Source organism: Pan troglodytes, chromosome 16, assembly GCF_028858775.2.
Source record: "Pan troglodytes isolate AG18354 chromosome 16, NHGRI_mPanTro3-v2.0_pri, whole genome shotgun sequence".
Taxonomy (NCBI): domain Eukaryota; kingdom Metazoa; phylum Chordata; class Mammalia; order Primates; family Hominidae; genus Pan; species Pan troglodytes.
Genome location: NC_072414.2, coordinates 12,627,663 through 12,646,412, shown reverse-complemented (window position 1 = coordinate 12,646,412; position 18,750 = coordinate 12,627,663). Strand labels below are relative to the sequence as shown.

General features: G+C 36.9%; 1 protein-coding gene across 1 annotated transcript in view; it reads right to left on the bottom strand.

The window, feature by feature from the left end:
* Positions 1–18,750, bottom strand: part of LOC104004591 (POTE ankyrin domain family member I) — a 119,015-nt gene that overhangs the window by 15,865 nt on the left and 84,400 nt on the right. Inside the window, 6 exon segments of the mRNA XM_063794612.1 lie at positions 404–448; positions 2,140–2,210; positions 7,524–7,594; positions 13,533–13,699; positions 14,738–14,782; positions 16,195–16,265. Coding sequence (XP_063650682.1) covers positions 404–448; positions 2,140–2,210; positions 7,524–7,594; positions 13,533–13,699; positions 14,738–14,782; positions 16,195–16,265 — 470 coding nt within the window.

The window sequence follows — 18,750 nt, the reverse complement described above, 5'->3', positions numbered from 1 at the left end:
TCCAGAAAATGAGTTGCTCCCCAGATTTCACATTCGATAGCCATAAAATTTTCTAGCTGGAAAATACACAGAATAAAAAATTATCTACTTTAGCCACATTTTCTATTGATAATCAGACTAAAACCAAGAAAGATAAAATTATTGATCCAAAGCTCCTAAAGTGGCATTACTTAGCATTTTACGGCACCATTCGGGACTATTCCATAATAATGAAAGAATATCTCTAGGGTTTGCATCTCTTTAAAATTCAATGTATAGAATTCTGAGTTAAGTATTAAATTTTTCACTGATGATTTATGCTACTTACATGATAGGATCATGTATGCCTACACTTACTACACTTTGTTAAACAACATAATGTAAAAATCTAATTCAACACAAACATTTGAATATAGAAGTATACCTTTCTATCACCACCCTTATTTATTTCTGGTTCTTGAGACATTTTCTGCAGATGCAAAAACAGAAGGTTAATTTGCTTGTTGTATTTCTGTGATGTCTCCTCTTTTGGAGCACATGTTTTTAAAATAATTTTATTCTTAAGTAATCAAGTATGGACAATAAAAATTAGAAAATAATTAAAATTAAACTTAAAAAAATAAATAATAATTAAAATTAAGATTAACTTTTTAATCTATGTTTAGCTACCGCCACATCACTGGCTTCTAACATGTGAAAAATAATTCACCTTAGCCAAAGGGAGAAGAAAAACATGAACCAGCAAACTTAACTTGGTCACTATTTGTTCAGACTAAACTTAATTTGTTATGTGTTAAATCTACCAAAAATGAATCAGCAGATCATTTGTAGTGTTGCAAAACCTTCCTCACCTGAAAAGAGTTTACCTCATGAAACCCTAACTAGTGAGCCCCTACAGTGCACCGAAGTGCTTCTTTAAAAGATTCTTAACTGGATTGTAGGCACACTTTAAATTATTAGGAGCCGAAATCAACACCCAACAGAAAGAGATGCAAATTCTTAAATTTTAATTGAAATTATATACTGTAATATGATAGTGTTATGTATCTAGATTATCTGCTTAAGTCCAGTTCTAATATATTCTAATATGTACTAATGACAGTAGATAAAAATTTTAATCTGTCCTGATTTTCTGCAACTGAAATAAATTAGAATGTTATTGTGTTTGTGCACTAACACCAAAGGTCCCATTCTGAAAGATATGATTCCTTTAATAGGCAGTTGGGTTGCTTTTTTGACCTGGTTCCCTCCCTGAACAGAAACACTGAGGTCAATGAGAGACCACAAGGCAGAATATATCTTTAACCTTAGTATCAGTGACTGACAATATAAAACTGCAGATTTTCAATCACTGGCCATGATTACTCTTTAACCATGAATCCAGCTCAGGGACCATCAGTGTTACATTGTTCATAATTCTATTGCTTAATAATATAATCCAATAATTGATGTTACCTTCTTCATCATGTTAGGGTGTTGTAAAAATAAAACAACAAAGTTCTGAAATTTGTTTTTGCCTCTATTCCAAAAGGAAAGATTAGCTATAAGCTAATCAAGAAGGCAGATAAGAATATTTTAAAATAAGAGTATTTTAAATTTCACAGTGGGTTATGTTGAAGTTAAATATCAAATATTAAATTAGAATCTATTGATTCTTCTTTTAATAAGGTTGCTGAATTTATTACAATAAATTTTAAGAATCTATTAAAATATTTTTTGTTTTTTGTTTTTTGTTTTTGACACAGAGTATTGCTCTGTCGCCCAGGCTGGAGTGTAGTGGCAGATCTCGGCTCACTGCAAGCTCCACCCCCCAGGTTCATGGCATTCTCCTGCCTCAGCCTCCTGAGTAGCTGAGACTACAGGTGCCCACCACCACACCCGGCCAAGTTTTTGTATTTTTAGTAGAGGCAGGGTTTCATCATCTTAGCCAGGATGGTCTCGATCTCCTGACCTCATGATCCGCCCACCTCGGCCTCTCAAAGTGCTGAGATTACAGGCATGAGCCACCCCCCCAGCCAAAAGATTCTTAAAAAAAGAATCTATTGATTCTCAAAGCCTAGTCTCAAAGGTAATTTCATTTGGACTATCTAATATTATTAAAGCAAAAAAAAAAAAAAAAAAAACGTTAAACCAAAAGTTTAAATTTAAGAGTTTCCATGCCTCTGGCTGGCTATTTTCACTTCCTTTAAGCCTTTGTGACTCTTCCTCTGATGTCAGCTTTAAGTCTTGTTCTGTTGAAAAATCCATATATTCAGTGAAAATCAACCACTTAGAACAGTTAAAAACTATTGCCTTTTAAAAACAGATTTAAGACATTTCATTTTATTTCATAAATTGAGTTTAATCTTTCATGAAATTGTCATTTACGAAATAATTCTCAAAAACTTCAAAAAACCACTTGGGGAGACATCAGATGTCACCAGATTGAAGACATACACACATGTTTAAAATTCCCTCATAAATTCATCCACCCAACATAAATGAACAAAACCACCATAAACCCAGCTTTAAAATACAGTAGAAACAATAAAGTGACACAGTATATTGTTCTCCACTTCCTAATAGTACCTTATAAATGATTTCCAAAATCACTGCTGACACCTTTATTACTGTACAACATTTTCCTAATATCTAAAATGTTTCCCTCCATAATTCTGACAAATTTATTTTAATTTTTTTTTTTTTAAATGAGCCAGGGTCTTGCTCTGTCACCAGGCTGGAATGAAGTGGTGCAATCAGCTCACTGCAACCTCTGACTCCCTGGTTCAAGCGATTCTCCTGCCTCAGTCTCCTGAGTAGCTGTGATTACAGGCAAGCACCACCACACACAGCTAATTTTTGTATTTTTAGTAGAGATGGGGTTTCACCATTGGACAGGATGGTCTCAATCTCCTGACCTCATTATCCGCCCACCTCAGCCTCCAAAGTGCTGGGATTACAGGCATGAGCCACCACACCCAGCCTTATTTTCATCTTTTGAAACAATCCTATGTGAAGTCTTCCTTGATTCTGCATGTCTTTCCCCAAATAAACAGGTATCTCCTTCCTTGAGGCTGCCTTAGAATTTTACTGATTTTTCTACGGCATCTTTACCCCCTAAGCTGTACATTATTTCTCCATATGTCTGTCCCCTCTGCTCCAAGACTGCAGGGGAGAGTCTTGCACATCATCTTTGTAAAAACAGTCTTTGTTTTACTCAGAAAATTTGTATTGAGTCCTGCTACATACATGCTAGGCATTAGGGTCTAAAAAGAATGAAAATAAAGCATCTCAGGGATGGCTTTTCTAGAACACATGCCCAAGCAGAGACTTAAATATTGAGGCTGGCCAGATTAAAAGGGGTAGAGGGCAGGAAAGGGTGACAGCATGCCCGGCAGCAGTAAGAGCGGGAGCGAGGCCTGAAAGAATGAAAGTATTTGCCTACAATAGAAGGATGAGTGAGTAGGGCACTACCAGCAGCTCAGTAATGCCAGAGAAAGGGCACACAGGGAAAAGGGCTAAAGATGGAGAGTGGGGCAGAAGTCAGATTATGAAAGCCTCATGTGTAATTTTAAGATGCTTGGACATTAATGTTCAAGAGTGGTCCCTGGTCCTATCTGCATTGAGATATAGATCACTTTAAATGCCAAAACCAATATTTCAAGTGAACCATTATTCATTAAGACAAAGTGACAGATAATTCATGTGGACACAACTGAAATGATACTATGTAGCGAATTCTCAATAATTCTCATGAACACTTGGAAAGTCAATTCTTTAATAAAGTCATACAAATTATAATAAATCAGTAAAGATTTGGTTTGGGAAGATGCTTTGTAAAGTTATAGTGCATATGAATACAACTAAGAGTCGTGAATTCAGAGCTGTGACAATAAAGCAAAGAAATTACATTGTGTTTGAGTCAGCAATCTTTAGATTTCTATCCAGTCTTCCCATCCAGTCCATAAATTCTAAGTATAATCCTGGTACTCACTCTCAAGTTTATGTTAAATACTATCCCATACAAAAACCACTCTTTCTCTTGTTTTCATTATTTATATGTTGCCTTGTTTAAAGGAAGAACACAAAAATGCCCTGCTAAAGGGATTCTGTTTGGCTGCAGGCAGCAAGAGGGAAAAACACAAAGCATATTTTGCAGAAAATGATTTATTAGAAGTCAGAACTATGACACGAAGCCAAGCAGGGCACTCTACGACTGAATTTGCTGTGCTGCCTTCATACGCTCCTTGCTCTTTCTTTTCTGGCAGCTGTGACTCACACAGGTCATGGAGAGTATCATTCCCTAAGAGGAACAACTCCGATATTCATCTTTATCTATTAAGTTCATCTGTCCCAATTCTGTGTTCTGTGGATGCTGACTTTCGGTCATGGATGGTGATACACATGGACATTTATCATCCACTTTCAGATTCTTGGATCTTTGACAAGTGTTATTAGTGAGAGTCAAACTAGTAGGATGCAAGTTATAAATGCTGATTATCCAATTACCTACTCAAAATATCCTACACGAATATTCCATTAAACATGCATAGAAAAACATTAGTCATTCCTGCTGACCTGCTGTTCTTTGCTCTTCTGTATTCACCAGAAAATTTCCTACTCCTTCCTCACAACTAGGTTAAATACTAGTGTACAACCTGGAAACCTGTACATCATCTGAGATTTCTCTCTGTCCCCCAAGCCTTTCTCATTCAATTATCACTAAATCATATTGACAATACCTCTCTTCTGCCTCCATTTTGTATTCCCACTGCCACTGGGAACATAAACATTTACAAAATGGCTTTTATTTAAAAGAAAACCGCCAACTATTAATGTTATTTCTTACATGAAAAAAAAATTAAGCAAAACAAATGAAAAAGGCATAACAAAGGCCAACATATTAAAATGAGTAACTGAGATTCCTAACGTTATTTATTTCACCATGGATGGGTGAAACCCTTATGATACATTGATACTAGTCCAAGGATGTGTGACATGGAAACCATAGCTGACTACTGCAAAAGCTTCCTTTGTCTCCTGGTCTGTACATGGTTGTCTTCCATGAATCCCAGCAAACTATAGGCCACAGGACAAATCCAATCTGCATTATGGCTTTGTAAATAAAGTTTTGTAGGAGCTCAGTCATGCCCGTTTGCTTATGTATAATCATGATTTCACGCCACAACAGCAGACAACAGCAGGGTTAAATAGATATGATAGAGACCACATAGTCTGAAATATTTCCCACCTGGTCCTTTACAGAAAAAGCTTTCTAACCCATTTTACACCATAACCAGAATGACTTAATACTCTAATTTAATCTTGTGACTCTCCTGCTCAAATTTCTCCAATGAGCCCCTGCAGCACACATTGTTGGCTATCAGTAGCCATTCCTTATTCTTTCTTGCAGAAGAAACACAAGTCTATTGGGATGTTTATTATCCCAATCCCCCTCCTTAACCTCAGAAAGAGAAATGTTTATTCTAAGCTAATTAGGTATTTGCCTTCTCAGTGCCTGGTTTGGGAATGAGCAGGTACTGTGACCCAGCCAATGAAATGTTACAGGAAGCCCCTTGCATGCTTCTAAGTTTTCTCACTGTTTAAAAGACACACGTGAAGAAATGCAGCCCTTGCGATGTTGTGTTGTGAGAACAAGATGTTTGGAGCTGCTGCGGATTAGCGAACCATGAAAGGAGACGTGAATAAAACACTGCCAACAGCACAGCTGAAAGAGGGACAAGTGGGATCCTAGGATATCAATGAACAAACAAAACAACTCTGGTTCCTACTGTTTTAGCCACTGCTTATCTAGTATTTGCAGTCCAAAGCATTCTACCTGGTAAACTTCCCATGGCCCACGGGGTAAAACCTACTCATTTCTATAGTATTAAAAAGTCTATCATGAACTTGCCTTAGCTAAGTATTCACCTCATTCCCAACCTCTCGTATCTCACACTTTTGGTATTAGCAAAAGTGAATTGCTCAGAATCCCTGCAAAGTTCACTCAAGCATCTTGTCTTTTGCACTTGCTGCTCTTCCTGCCAAACAGGCAATCTCATTAGATGTTCCCTCTGGCAAACACACAACCTCGTTGCATGTTCCTTCTGCCAAACATTATTCTTCTGCTTCTTTACCTAGAAAAATTCTTCTTTCTCTGCATGCTTACCTTAAATCATACCTACTTTTTTCCAAAACTTTCATTCCTCCTCACATATGTCTGGCACATAATCAATATATAATAAATCATAATTATAAGCTTCCAGTGGGCATCTAGCACACAGTAAGCACTGAATAAAGTAGCAAAATAATAAAAATGACAGTGATAACAACAAGCTCCTGCCTGTTTTTTTGTTTTCTGTAGCCTTAGAAAAAATGCTTAGTATCTAAAAGACATTTGACAGTTATTTGTTAAGTGGACAAGTGAAAACATAAATAAAAATGTTTCCTTTGTGAATGCTGTTGAAAAAGCACAGAAATGAAATAGAGACAGTTCTGTTATGAGCATCTTAAAGACTAAAACTACATCTATTCCATCTTTGTCTCCTGCAACTTATAAAACCTAACTTATAGAAGCTTTTTGATATGAGATAGCTAAATTAAAGGTGTCCTTATGCAGCTTGGATTGTACCATGTATTAGGTGTCCACATCCAGGTAGCATACTAGCAATTTTGTTACTGTGAAACATTTTTATACTTTTATTATAATGTGCTGACCCTTGAGTTGGGCAAATTGTACATTATGACAATCGTTTGCCAAACGGTAGCAGAGCACCTTCTTCTAACAAAATTACTGTTATCATGACAATTAACCAGCAGGTAGAAGAACACATCTTGTTCCAACAAAGTAAATGTATCTCTTTCAACTTCCAATTAGGAGGAATGAAGTCAGTAATAATGAGACCTTGTTGGCACAAGCATACGTAACATGACCTGTGCTTCACTGTTCTTTTGTGATCAAAAATTCCTTACTTTTACTTTTTTATCTATGGTAGGACCACTCAGAGCAGGGTTCCACAACTCCCAGGCCACAGACTGGTACCAGTCCATGGCATGTTAGGAACCACGCCACACAGGAGGAGGTGCACAGCAGGCAAGCCAGGGAAGCTTCATCTCTATTTACAGCCACTCCCCATGGCTCATATTACAGCCTGAACTCTGCCTCCAGTCAGATCAGTGATAACATTAGATACTCCTTGGAGCATCAACCCTGTTGTGAACTGCCCATCCGAGGGATCTAGGTTGTGTGCTTCGTATGAGAATCTAATGCCTGATGATATGTCACTGTCTCACTTTGCCCCCAGAAGGGACCATCTAGTTGCAGGGAAACAAGCTCAGAGCTTCCACTGATTCTACATTATGGTAAGTTGTATAATTATTTCATTATATATTACAATGTAATAATAATCTAAAGTAGCACAATAAATGTAATGTGACTGAATAATCCTGAAATCATCCCCACCTTCCCCCAGTCCATGAAAAAATTGTCTTCCACAAAACCGGTCCCTGGTGCCAAAAAGGTTGTGGACAACTGACCTAAAGTAATTCACTATCACAAGTCTTACCTGGGTTGCTGTTTTCAGAAGAGTATTTTGGCATCTGTTTTTCTTTGTAGTCAGAAAGTAATTCACAAATTCTATGTATAAAAATATAATAAATAAAATTACTGTTTTAAAATACTGATCTGGAAACTCACCAAACGTAAAATATCAGAACTTAACAGTATTATCCCATCCACTTATGCGTACTTTCTACAAACTTCTCATGAAGCTTCTAATTAAAGAAGAAAAAAAAAGGTGAAATACTCATAAATCGAGGGCACTTTGACCCAGTAAATTAGCTTGCATTAGCATTACATAATATAAAGTGTCCCAACTCTGCATAAGTCCTAGTTCCATAATGAACAGCTATTTGCTCTTGAACAAGCTGCTTCTCTTAGGCTCAATGTCTTCTTCTACAAAGTGAGGACTATGCTGCCTTATTTTCCTAGGTTGTTGTTATGATTTAACAAGATAACATTTTTCTAAATGCTCAGAGAAACAGTAAAACAATTGAATAATCTCTGCCTAAACTTTATGACTGAAATTATCTTGGAATCCCAAATAAAACCCAATGTGTATTTTATTCATAGGTTCTAATATGCAAATGTTATAGTTTTCAGGAAATGTTATTAAATCCTAATTTTGCTTCTTAGTTGTCCTACTCTTTATGGTTTATAATTCAGGGCATCTCAACTATGTGATAGTTTGTAACTAAGTTTTTTCATAAATATCTCATTAAAGTAGACAATGTGATTGTCCACTATTACGGAGTTGATCAATCACGCCAAGGGCAGAAAAACCAATGGATGTTAAGACTTGACTTGGACCAACGATTCTTCTCTACAGACTCGAACTCTGAGCCAGATGTTTGTTACAATGATGCTTATATACATGTTCATCTCCAGCTGACATGGGAGACCAAAACCTTACTTTTATTTTTTTTTTAGGTTCCATGAAGAAGTTGCAAGTTGATATTCTCTAAATTTTAACATACATCCTAACAATATATTTTGCACACAACACCCCACACGTCATTTGGCTCTGGTGTCATCTCACAGACCACCTTACATGACTATTTTTGTAGCGCAAATCACAATTTCAATATTTTGGTGGCACCGTTTTGCTTTGATTCACACTGTTTCCTTAGAGCTAGTCAGCAAACAGTCAAATGAGCTTCCAGTGACTGTGAGAAATATGGAATGCTTCCAAAATTTGTGTGGCCGCCTTATGCAAGGGCCAGCTCCTTAGGAGGCTGAGGCAGGAGAAATGCATGAACCCAGGTTGCAATGAACTGAGATTGCGCCACTGCACTCCAGCTTGGGTGATACAGTGAGACTCCATCTCCAAAAAGTAAAATAAGATACCACTAAAGTTTGCAATTCCTCTGACTCAGTTTACCATAATTACAATTATGATTACTAGTAAAACAATAAATAGTGAATAACCACAATATTGGCTTTTCTCCCTAAATAAAAAAATTAATATAAAGAATGTAGCTTATTATAAAAAGCCAAAACAATTTTAAAAATGCATACAATTACCAGGCGAAACTGTTAGAATGAACCATGTCAAACATTTTATTTATTTATTTATTTTTGAGACACAGTCTTGCTCTGTCACCCAGGCTGGAGTGCAGTGGTGTGATCTCGGCTCACTGCAAGCTCTGCCTCCCGGGTTCATGCCACTCTCCTGCCTCAGCCTCTCCAGCAGCTGGGACTACAGGCACACACCACCACACTCGGCAAATTTTTTTGTATTTTTAGTAAAGACGGGGTTTCACCGTGTTAGCCAGGCTGGTCTCAATCTCCTGACCTCGTGATCTGCCTGCCTTGGCCTCCCAAAGTGCTGCGATTACAGGTGTGAGCCACTGCGCCCGGCCCATGTCAAACATTTTTAAAGTGAGAATCAATCAAACAATATACTCAGGATAAACTCCATTCACTCATTTAATAAGTATTTATTAGGTAGCTACGTCCAAAATGCTAAGCCTTTTCTAGGCAGTGAGGATACGGTAGTGAAAAATAAAAACCCTATTCATGAGAGTGAGAAAAACACACAATAACAACAGACAGATAAGGCAAAATATACAGTATGTTAGAGGAGAAAAACTAAAGCAGGAAAACAAAACGTTTATGTGTTTGATGGGGAGGGTGGTGGGAAAGTTGGGATGGCCAGAAAAGTCCCTGCTGAGAAAGGGGTTTTTTTTTTTCTAACACAAAAAACCTTTTATTTGTATATCAAAGACTCTAAGAAACGATGACATAAGGTTAACAGCGTTGATGTCAAGATACAAATAGGTTTGAAGTTGGAGATGATAAATCACTTTTGTTTCATTGAACCTTCCCATGATTACATTAGAGAGCGTTCCTTGTATGCTCCCAATTGCATCTTAAGCATGATGCATCTGGGTAGTACCTGGTTCTTCCTCAGAAAGTGGTTGTTACTTAATGTGTTTCTTTTTACCCTTTTTCCTCTTCTTCTTAGAAAGGGGGTTTTAAATAGAGAACTGAAGGAATGGAAAGAGAAAGCTAGGAGGATATCTGGGGAAAAAGCATTCCAGACACAGGCAACTGCCAAGTACAGAGGTGTGCCTGGAGTCTTTAAGCACTAGGGGTAGATAAGGGACGACAAGAATTCAGTGTGGCTGAAGCAGAGCAAGGGAGATAATTAGGAGGAACTTTGACATATACTCAGAGTGAAATGGGAGGCAATCAGAAGTGCTAGGGCAGGGGAATGACACAATTTGACTCATGTTTTAAATACATCCACTGAGTTAAGAATGGATGAAAAGGGAAGTTTTTAAAAGCCAGGATGATCAATTCCCAGTCTATGACACTCATCTAGACTGCAGATGACCGTGGCTCAGATGTACAAGATATGACTGGCTTCTGGACATATTCTTCAGGTAGACCTCACAAGATTTACTGAGAGATTAGATGTGAGGTGTCAGAGAGAGAGAGATGAGTCAAGAATGACACCAAGATTTTTGGCAGATTTGTGGTTAAGAGTTACCCTTAACCAAAGTAGGAAAGACTACATGAGGTGTGGATTTCAGGAAGGACATCAGTAGCCCAATTTTGGATCTGACAAGTGTGTGATACCAAATAGAGACGTCAAGTAGGCAGGCTGATATAGAAATCTGGAATTAAGGAGAGAGATCTGAGCTGGAGACATACATTTGGAAATCACTAGCATATACACAGTAGAAAAAGTCACGAGGGGCCAGGTGCAGTCGCTCACACCTGTAATCCCAACACATCGTGAGGCCAAGGCAGACAGATCACCTGAGGTCAGGAGTTTGAGACCAGGCTGGCTAACATGGGGAAATGCTGTCTCTACTAAAAATACAAAAATTAGCCAGGCATGGTGGCACACAGCTGTAATGCCAGCTACTCAGGAGGCGGAGGCAGGAGAATCGCTTAAACCCAGGAGGCAGAAGTTGTAGTGAGCCGAGATCACACCACTGAACTCCAGCCTGGGGGACAGAGTCAAACTCTGTCTCAAAAAAAGAAAAAGAATAAGTCACAAGAAAGAAAATTGAGGACTGAGCCCTGGGAAACAACAATGTCCAAAAGGAGAAAGATGAGGAGGAGCAAGCAAAACAGACCATGATGAATGGACTAGAAAGGCAGGAGGAAAAGCCTGAGGGAGTGAGGTCCTGAAAGCCAAGTGAAGATGCCGTTAGGGAGGAGATGCCCTCCATTGGCTCAAATATTGCTGACAGATTAAATAAAATGAGGTGTAAGAAAAATGCATAGATTTATTACAGAAAAAAATTAGTGATAATCTTGAGGAAAAACAACGTTGGAGGACTGCTGAAACTGAAGACACTGGTGTGAGATCAAGAGTGAATGAAAAGAAAATTTGAGTTCGTGAGTGTAGACAGTTCTTTTAAGAACATCACACTTAGGAGTCATGACTGAGAATGTTGTAATTTTCTTCCACAGTCATGGAAAAGTAACAGACAAATGGTTTCAAATTTTATATAACAGGTGTAGTTTTCAAATTTTATATAACAATTATATATTTTAAAGGTTATAAAAATTATACACATGTGGCATTACAAATGCCAGACTGAGGTGTTAAATTCTTATAACTATAGAGTAAAAGTTGCCTTGAACATTTCTAGATTACATAAGCTGATTATCATTTTGTTCATGCTTATACATAAAGACCAAGAAATACTAAAAGTTTCAAGGAGAGTATTTCTTGCTTGATAAAATCAGCCAATTCTAGGACAGCTGACACTCATCAAATATACAAAGTAATTGATCACAGCAAAATACTGAGTTCTATTAACAGGAATAAAGTGGCAGAAATGCAGAAAATAATCTTATTTTATAAATGAAGTTTTTAAAACTATATGAAGTCACTGTGGAAAAACGTGGTGAGGTGAATACTCAAATATATCCTTTTCTCAAAGAAAAGATAATGTCACCCATGCAGGGCACTTTTACATGTAAGAGTCAATGCATTAGCAGCCCCTTCCTTTGAGCACAAGGGTCAGCAAATAAGCACCTGTGGGCCAAATCCAGCCCACTGACTGTTTTTGTAAGTCAAGTATCTTGGAACACAGCCATGCTTATTCACTTTACAGTCCATAGTGTCAATTAGCTGGGTGTGATGTTGCACACCTGTGGTCCCAGCTAGTAGAGAGGCTGGGGTGGGAGGATCACTAGAGCCCAGAAAGTTGAGGCTGCAGTGAGCCATGATCACACAACTGCACTCCAGCCTGGGAAACAGAGACCCTGTCTCAAAAAAAAAAAAAAATAGATATAGTCCACAAAGCCTAAAATATTTACTAACTGGCTCTTTGCAGAAAAAGCTGGCCAACTCCTGGTTTAGCACATGAAAGACCCTTTGATGTATTTTAATAAAAGTTTTACCCAATATACTGAAATGTTTATATTAAATATAGAACCCCATGTACAATCCCCCTTGGCAATATTCAGACTGAGGGTCCAATATTTCAGCACTCAGGCACTGACAACAAAAATTTAATAACTAGCAATCTTGTTGCTAACAAGGTACAGTGTCAATGTAGCATGTAGCTTCCATTTGCAACACAGCAAATATTACAAGAATTCTAACAAAATTATCTTAAGATGTGTTATCACTAATGCTTTAAATATATTTTAATTGTGAAATAATCAGTATACTCTAGATCTAACCTCACTTGTAAAAAATGGCTTCATACTACATTAATTTCTGGATATGAAAATTGAGCTATTTCCTATTGGTAAGGATTTAGTTTTCACAAGGATAATTTCCTATTGATAAGGATCCATCTTTTTGATATAATAATGCTGTAATAAATGTCCTTATACATAAGTATGTAACAAATCTATACAAATATCCTTTACATATATTACATATCCTTAATGTTACACATGTGTTTGTGAATATGCTACTAAATTAATGTTCAAAATGTATTTACCAGCAGTGTATGAAATGTCTTTTACAATGAAACCATTTCCCTTGCAGCAACACAGATGGAGCTGGAGGCCATTATCCTAAGCAAACTAATGCAGGAACAGAAAATCGAATGCCACATATTCTTACTCATCAGTGGGAACTAAACAATGAGAACCCATGGACACAATGAGGAGAATAAGAGACACCAGGGTTTACTTGAAGGTGGAGCATGGCAGGAGGGAGATGACCAAAAAACTACCTTTCTGGTGTTTTGCTTATTATTTGGCTGATGAAATAATCTGTAGTCCAAATCTCCATGACACACTTTACCTATATAACAAATCTGCACATGTACCCTTGAAGTTAAAAGAAAAGTTCACTAAAAAGAAAAGAAAATGCCTTTTCCCTCACATTTGCCAATACTGGTTATTTTTCAAATAAAGTAATGACTGGAAAAAATGGTAACTCGTTGTTTGCTGATTTTCATTTTTCTGATTAACAGGCAAGGCTGAATATCCTAGTAAAACTATAAAATTTGTTCATCATGAATATTAGCCCAAATTAGGGTTAGTTTGCCAGCTCATAGTTATCTCCTGTTCAATGTTGCCATAGGCTTACCTGTGATACTCTTCACTTTCAGTGTCAGGAAATTGCTGATTTTCAGGTGTTCTGCTCTTCCTTTGAGGAATTAATCCATCATCACCATTGCCAGCAGCGACACCATTAGTCAGGTTTTCTAGTATTCCCACATTATTACTTTCGTGCTTTTTCATTTCTTCTTCAACCTTGAGTGGGATATTAAGGATGGTTATCACTTTATTGAATAAAAAGAACCTAAAAAGATTTTACCAATTGACTCAGTTTACCATTATTTTAGTCACTAAAAATATTTCACACTTAAATTTGATCATATATACAGAACTATTACCATATAAATTTAAGATGTAATTATCATATCATTAATATATCACAGAAATTTCTGTGAAGTTTGCTTCATTTCTGTTTCAATGAATAAAACAGAATTTTCCAAAATTCAAAAAGGGCCCTCCTTCATTTTGTGCTTTTATTCTCAATCACTCTTCAGAATCTTATATATGTATTTACCCTATTTGGCTCGTGGGAACACACAAATAAAAAGACAAAGAAAGATGCAAAATGTGTCTTCTTCTGTCTTTACTACCTAGATTTTACATTAAACAGTCAGATTTAGAGGATGAGACACTCTGGGGCTTCAGGAATAGAAAGGAAGTTTGCCCTTTTCTGCACTAAGATATTCTTCTCCCCCACTGCCTTTGAACATTCTTTTTTCATTTGGTTCCTGGGATATCAAAAACATGATGGTGCTCACTGAAATGTGGGAACCAAAGTTTGCCACAACACAAGGAGCAGAGTGAAACTGCTGAGGTGCAAACATGGAATTCCAGAAAATGAGATGCTCCCCAAATTTCACATTCAATAGCCATACAATTTTCCAGCTGGAAGATACACAGAATAAGAAACTATCTTCTTTAGCCACATAATCTATTGATAATCAGACTAAAACCAAGAAAGATAAAATGATTGGTCCAAAGCTCCTAAACTGGCATTACTTAGCATTTTATGGCACCATTCAGGATTGTTCCATAATAATCAAAGAATATCTTAGGGTTTGTATCTCTCGAAAACTCAATGTACAGAATTCTTTCTGAGTTAAATATTAACTTTTTCACTGATGATTTATGCTACTTACATGATAGGATCATGTATGCCTACACTTACTGCACTTTGTTAAACAACATAATGTAAAAATCTAATTTAACAGAAACGTGAATATGAAGGTATACCTCTCTATCACCATCCTTATTTATTTCTGGTTCTTGAGACATTTTCTGCAGATGCAAAAACAGAAGGTTAATTTGCTTGTTGTATTTCTGTGATGTCTCCTCTTTTGGAATGCATGTTTTAAAAAAATTTTATTCTTAAGTAATCAAGTATGGACAATGAAAAATTAGAAAATAATTAAAATTAGAATTTAACTATTAAAATAAATAAATAATAATTACAATTAAGAATTAACTTTTTAATCTATGTTTAGCTACTGCCACATCACTGGCTTCTGATTAACATGGGAAAAATAATTCACCTTAGCCAAAGGGAGAAGAAAAACATGAACCAGCAAACTTAACTTGGTCACTATTTGTTCGGACTAAACTTAATTTGTTATGTGTTCAATCTACCAAAAATGGATTAGCAGATGATTTGTAGTGTTCCAAAGGCTTCCTCACTTGAAAAGAGTTTACCTCACGAAACCCTAACTAGTGAGCCCCTACAGTGCACTGAAGTGCTTTTTAAAAAGATTTCTAACTGGGTTGTAGGCACCCTTTAAACTATTAGGAGCCGAAATCAACACCAAACAGAAAGAGATGCAAATTCTTAAATTTTAATTGAAATTATATACTATAATATGATAGTGTTATGTATCTATACTATCTGCTTAAGTCCAGTTCTAATATATTCTAATGTGTACTAATTACAGCAGATAAAAAATTTTTTAATAATATGTACTGATTTTCTGCAACTGAAATAAGTTAGAATGTTATTGTGTTTGTGCACTAATACCAAAGGTCCCATTCTGCAAGATATGATTCTTTTAATAGGCAGTTGGGTTGGTTTTATGACCTGGTTCCCTCCCTGAACAGAAATGCTGAGGTCAGTGAGAGACTACAAGGCAGAATATATCTTTAACCTTGGTATCAGTGACTGACAATATAAAACTGCAGATTTTCAATCACTGGACATGATTACTTCTTAACCATGAATCCAGCTCAGGGACCATCAGAGTTACATTGTTCATAATTCTATTGCTTAATAATATAATCCAATAATTGATGTTACCTTCTTCATCATGTTAGGGTGTTGTAAAAATAAAAGAATAAATAAAGTTCTGGAATTGTTTTTGCCTCTATTCCAAAAGGAAAGATTACTTGTAAGCTAATCAAAAAGGCAGATGAGAATATTTTAAATAAGAATATTGTAAAATAAGAATATTTTAAATTTTATAGTGGTTATGTTTTTTAAGTTAAATATCAAATGTTAAATTAGCATCTATTCATTCTTCTGTTAATGAGATTGCTGAATTTATTAAAATAAATTTGAAGAATCTATTTAAAAATTCTTTGAAAAAAGAATCTATTGATTCTCAAAACCTAGTCTGAAAGGTAATTTCATTTGGACTATCTAATATTATTAAAGCAAAGAAAACAACATTAAATCAAAAATTTAAATTTAAAATTTTCCATGCCTCTGGCTGGCTATTTTCACTGCCTTTGAGCCTTTGTGACTCTTCCTCTGATGTCAGCTTTAAGTCTTGTTCTGTTGAGAAATCCATATATTCAGTTAAAATGAACCACTCACAACAGTTAAAAACTATTGCCTTTATAAAAATAGATGTAAGACAACATTTTATTTCATAAGTTGAGTGTTTAGTTTTTCAAGAAATAGTTATTTAGGAAATAATCCTCCCAAACTTCAACAAACTACTTGGGGAGACACCTGATGTCATTCACTCACAAATTCATCCACCCAACATAAATGAACAAAACCACCAGAAACGCAACTTTAAAATACAGTAGAAGCACATAAGGTAACACAGTATGTTGTTCTCCACTTCCTAATAGTGAAGCAGTAAATGTAAAGAAAAGGAAATTTAGTTTTAAAGAGAAACAAGTTTTCCTGCACTTAGCTACTCTGACTCTAAGGATAGTAACAAGCAGGGCCCAGGAAAGGTCGTGGTGACCCTGCCTGAGAAGCCAGAGCCCACAGATATGGGCTCCAGACATCCCAGAGCAAGGTTAAGAAAACAAATTTCTTTAATGTCTCCCCTTCCCCTCAGCATTTACTCATAGCTATTTTTACAAATGCATATTATTTGCAAGTTCCTGTTTTCCTTCATTGCAGTTGCAAGGTCACAAGCTACGCTGAGGTTGCAAAACTGCCACTATATGATTAACTGCCTTTGTTTTGCTTCTGTAAGCTTGCCTACATAAGCCAAGCCCTGTCTTTGTTCAGGGCTCAGCTTTTGGCTGCAAATCCACTGAGCTCGCGCGCACCTAAATGAAATCCTCCTGTTTCACCCACTGGGTCTCTCCTGCCTCCTGTTTTCTGCAACAATAGTACCTTATAAATGATTTCCAAAATTACTAATGACACCTTTATTAGTGTACAATGACTTCCTAATATCTAAAAATGTTTCCCTCCACTATTCTGACATATTTATTTTCATTTTTCTTTTTTTTTCTTTTTTTTTTTTTGAACCAGGGTCTTGCTCTGTCACCAGGCTGGAGTGCAGTGGCACAATCTCAGCTCACTGCAACCTCCGACTTCCTGGTTCAAAGGATTCTCCTATCTCAGTCTCCCGAGAAGCTGGGATTACAGACATGCACCATTATGCCCAGCTAATTTTCGTGTTTTTAGTGGAGATGGGGTTTCACCATTGGCTAGGATGATCCTGATATTTTGACCTTGTGATCTGCCTGCTCCAGCCTCCCAAAATGCTGGGATTACAGGTGTGAGCCACCACACCCAGCCTTATTGTCATCTTTTAACACAATGCTATGAGAAGTCTTCCTTGATTCTGCATATCTTTCCCCAGATAAATAGGTACCTCCTTACTTGAGGCTGCCTTAATAGTTTACTGATTTTTCCACTGCATCTTTACCCCCTAAGCTGTACATTATTCCTCCACATGTCTGTCCCCTCTGCTCCAAAACTGCAGAGGAGAGTCTTGCACATCATCTTACTCACATTGCACTCAGAAATTTCTTATTGAGTCCTGCTACATACATGCTACGCATCAGAGTTTAAAAAGAATGACAATAAAGCATCTCAGGGATGGCTTTTCTAGAACACATGCCCAAGCAGAGACTTAAATATTGAGGCTGGCCAGATTAAAAGGGGTAGAGGGCAGGAAAGGGTGACAGCATGCCCGGCAGCAGCAAGAGTGGGAACGAGGCCTGAAAGAGTGAAAGTATTTGCCTACAATAGAAGGATAAGTGAGTAGGGCACTACCGGCAGCTCAGTTATGCCAGAGAAAGGGCACACAGGGAAAAGGGCTAAAGATGGAGAGTGGGGAAGAAGTCAGATAATGAAAGCCTTATGTGTAATTTTAAGATGCTTGGACATTAATGTTCAAGAGTGGTCCCTGGTCCTATCTGCATTGAGATATAGATCACTTTAAATGCCAAAACCAATATTCTTAGTGAACCATTATTCATTAAGACAAGGTGACAGCTCATGTGGACAAAGCTAAGATGATACTATGTAGCAAATTCAATTCTCATGAACACGTGGACAGTCAGTTCTATAGTAAGTCAGAGAAATTATAATAAATCACTTAATACTTGGTTTGGGCAGGTGCTTTCTAAAGTTATAGTGCATATGAATTTAACCAATAGTTGTGAAGTCAGAGCTGTGACAGTAAAGCAAAGAAACCACATTGTGTTTGAGTCAGCAATCTTTAGATTTCTATCTAGTCTTCCTACCCAGTCGGTAAATTCTAACTATAATCCTCGTACGCACTCTCAAGTTTATGTTAAACACTAGCCTATACAAAAAACACTCTCTTTCTTCATTTTGTTATTTATATGTTGATTTGTTTAAAGGAAGAACACAAAAATGCACTGCTAAAGGGATTCTTTTTGGCTGCAGGCAGCAAGAGGGAAAAACACAAAGCCTATTTTGCAGAAAATGATTTATTAGAAGTCAGAACTATGACACAAAGCCAAGCAGGGCACTCTACGACTGAGTTTGCTGTGCTGCCTTCATACGCTCCTTGCTCTTTCTTTTCTGGCAGCTGTGA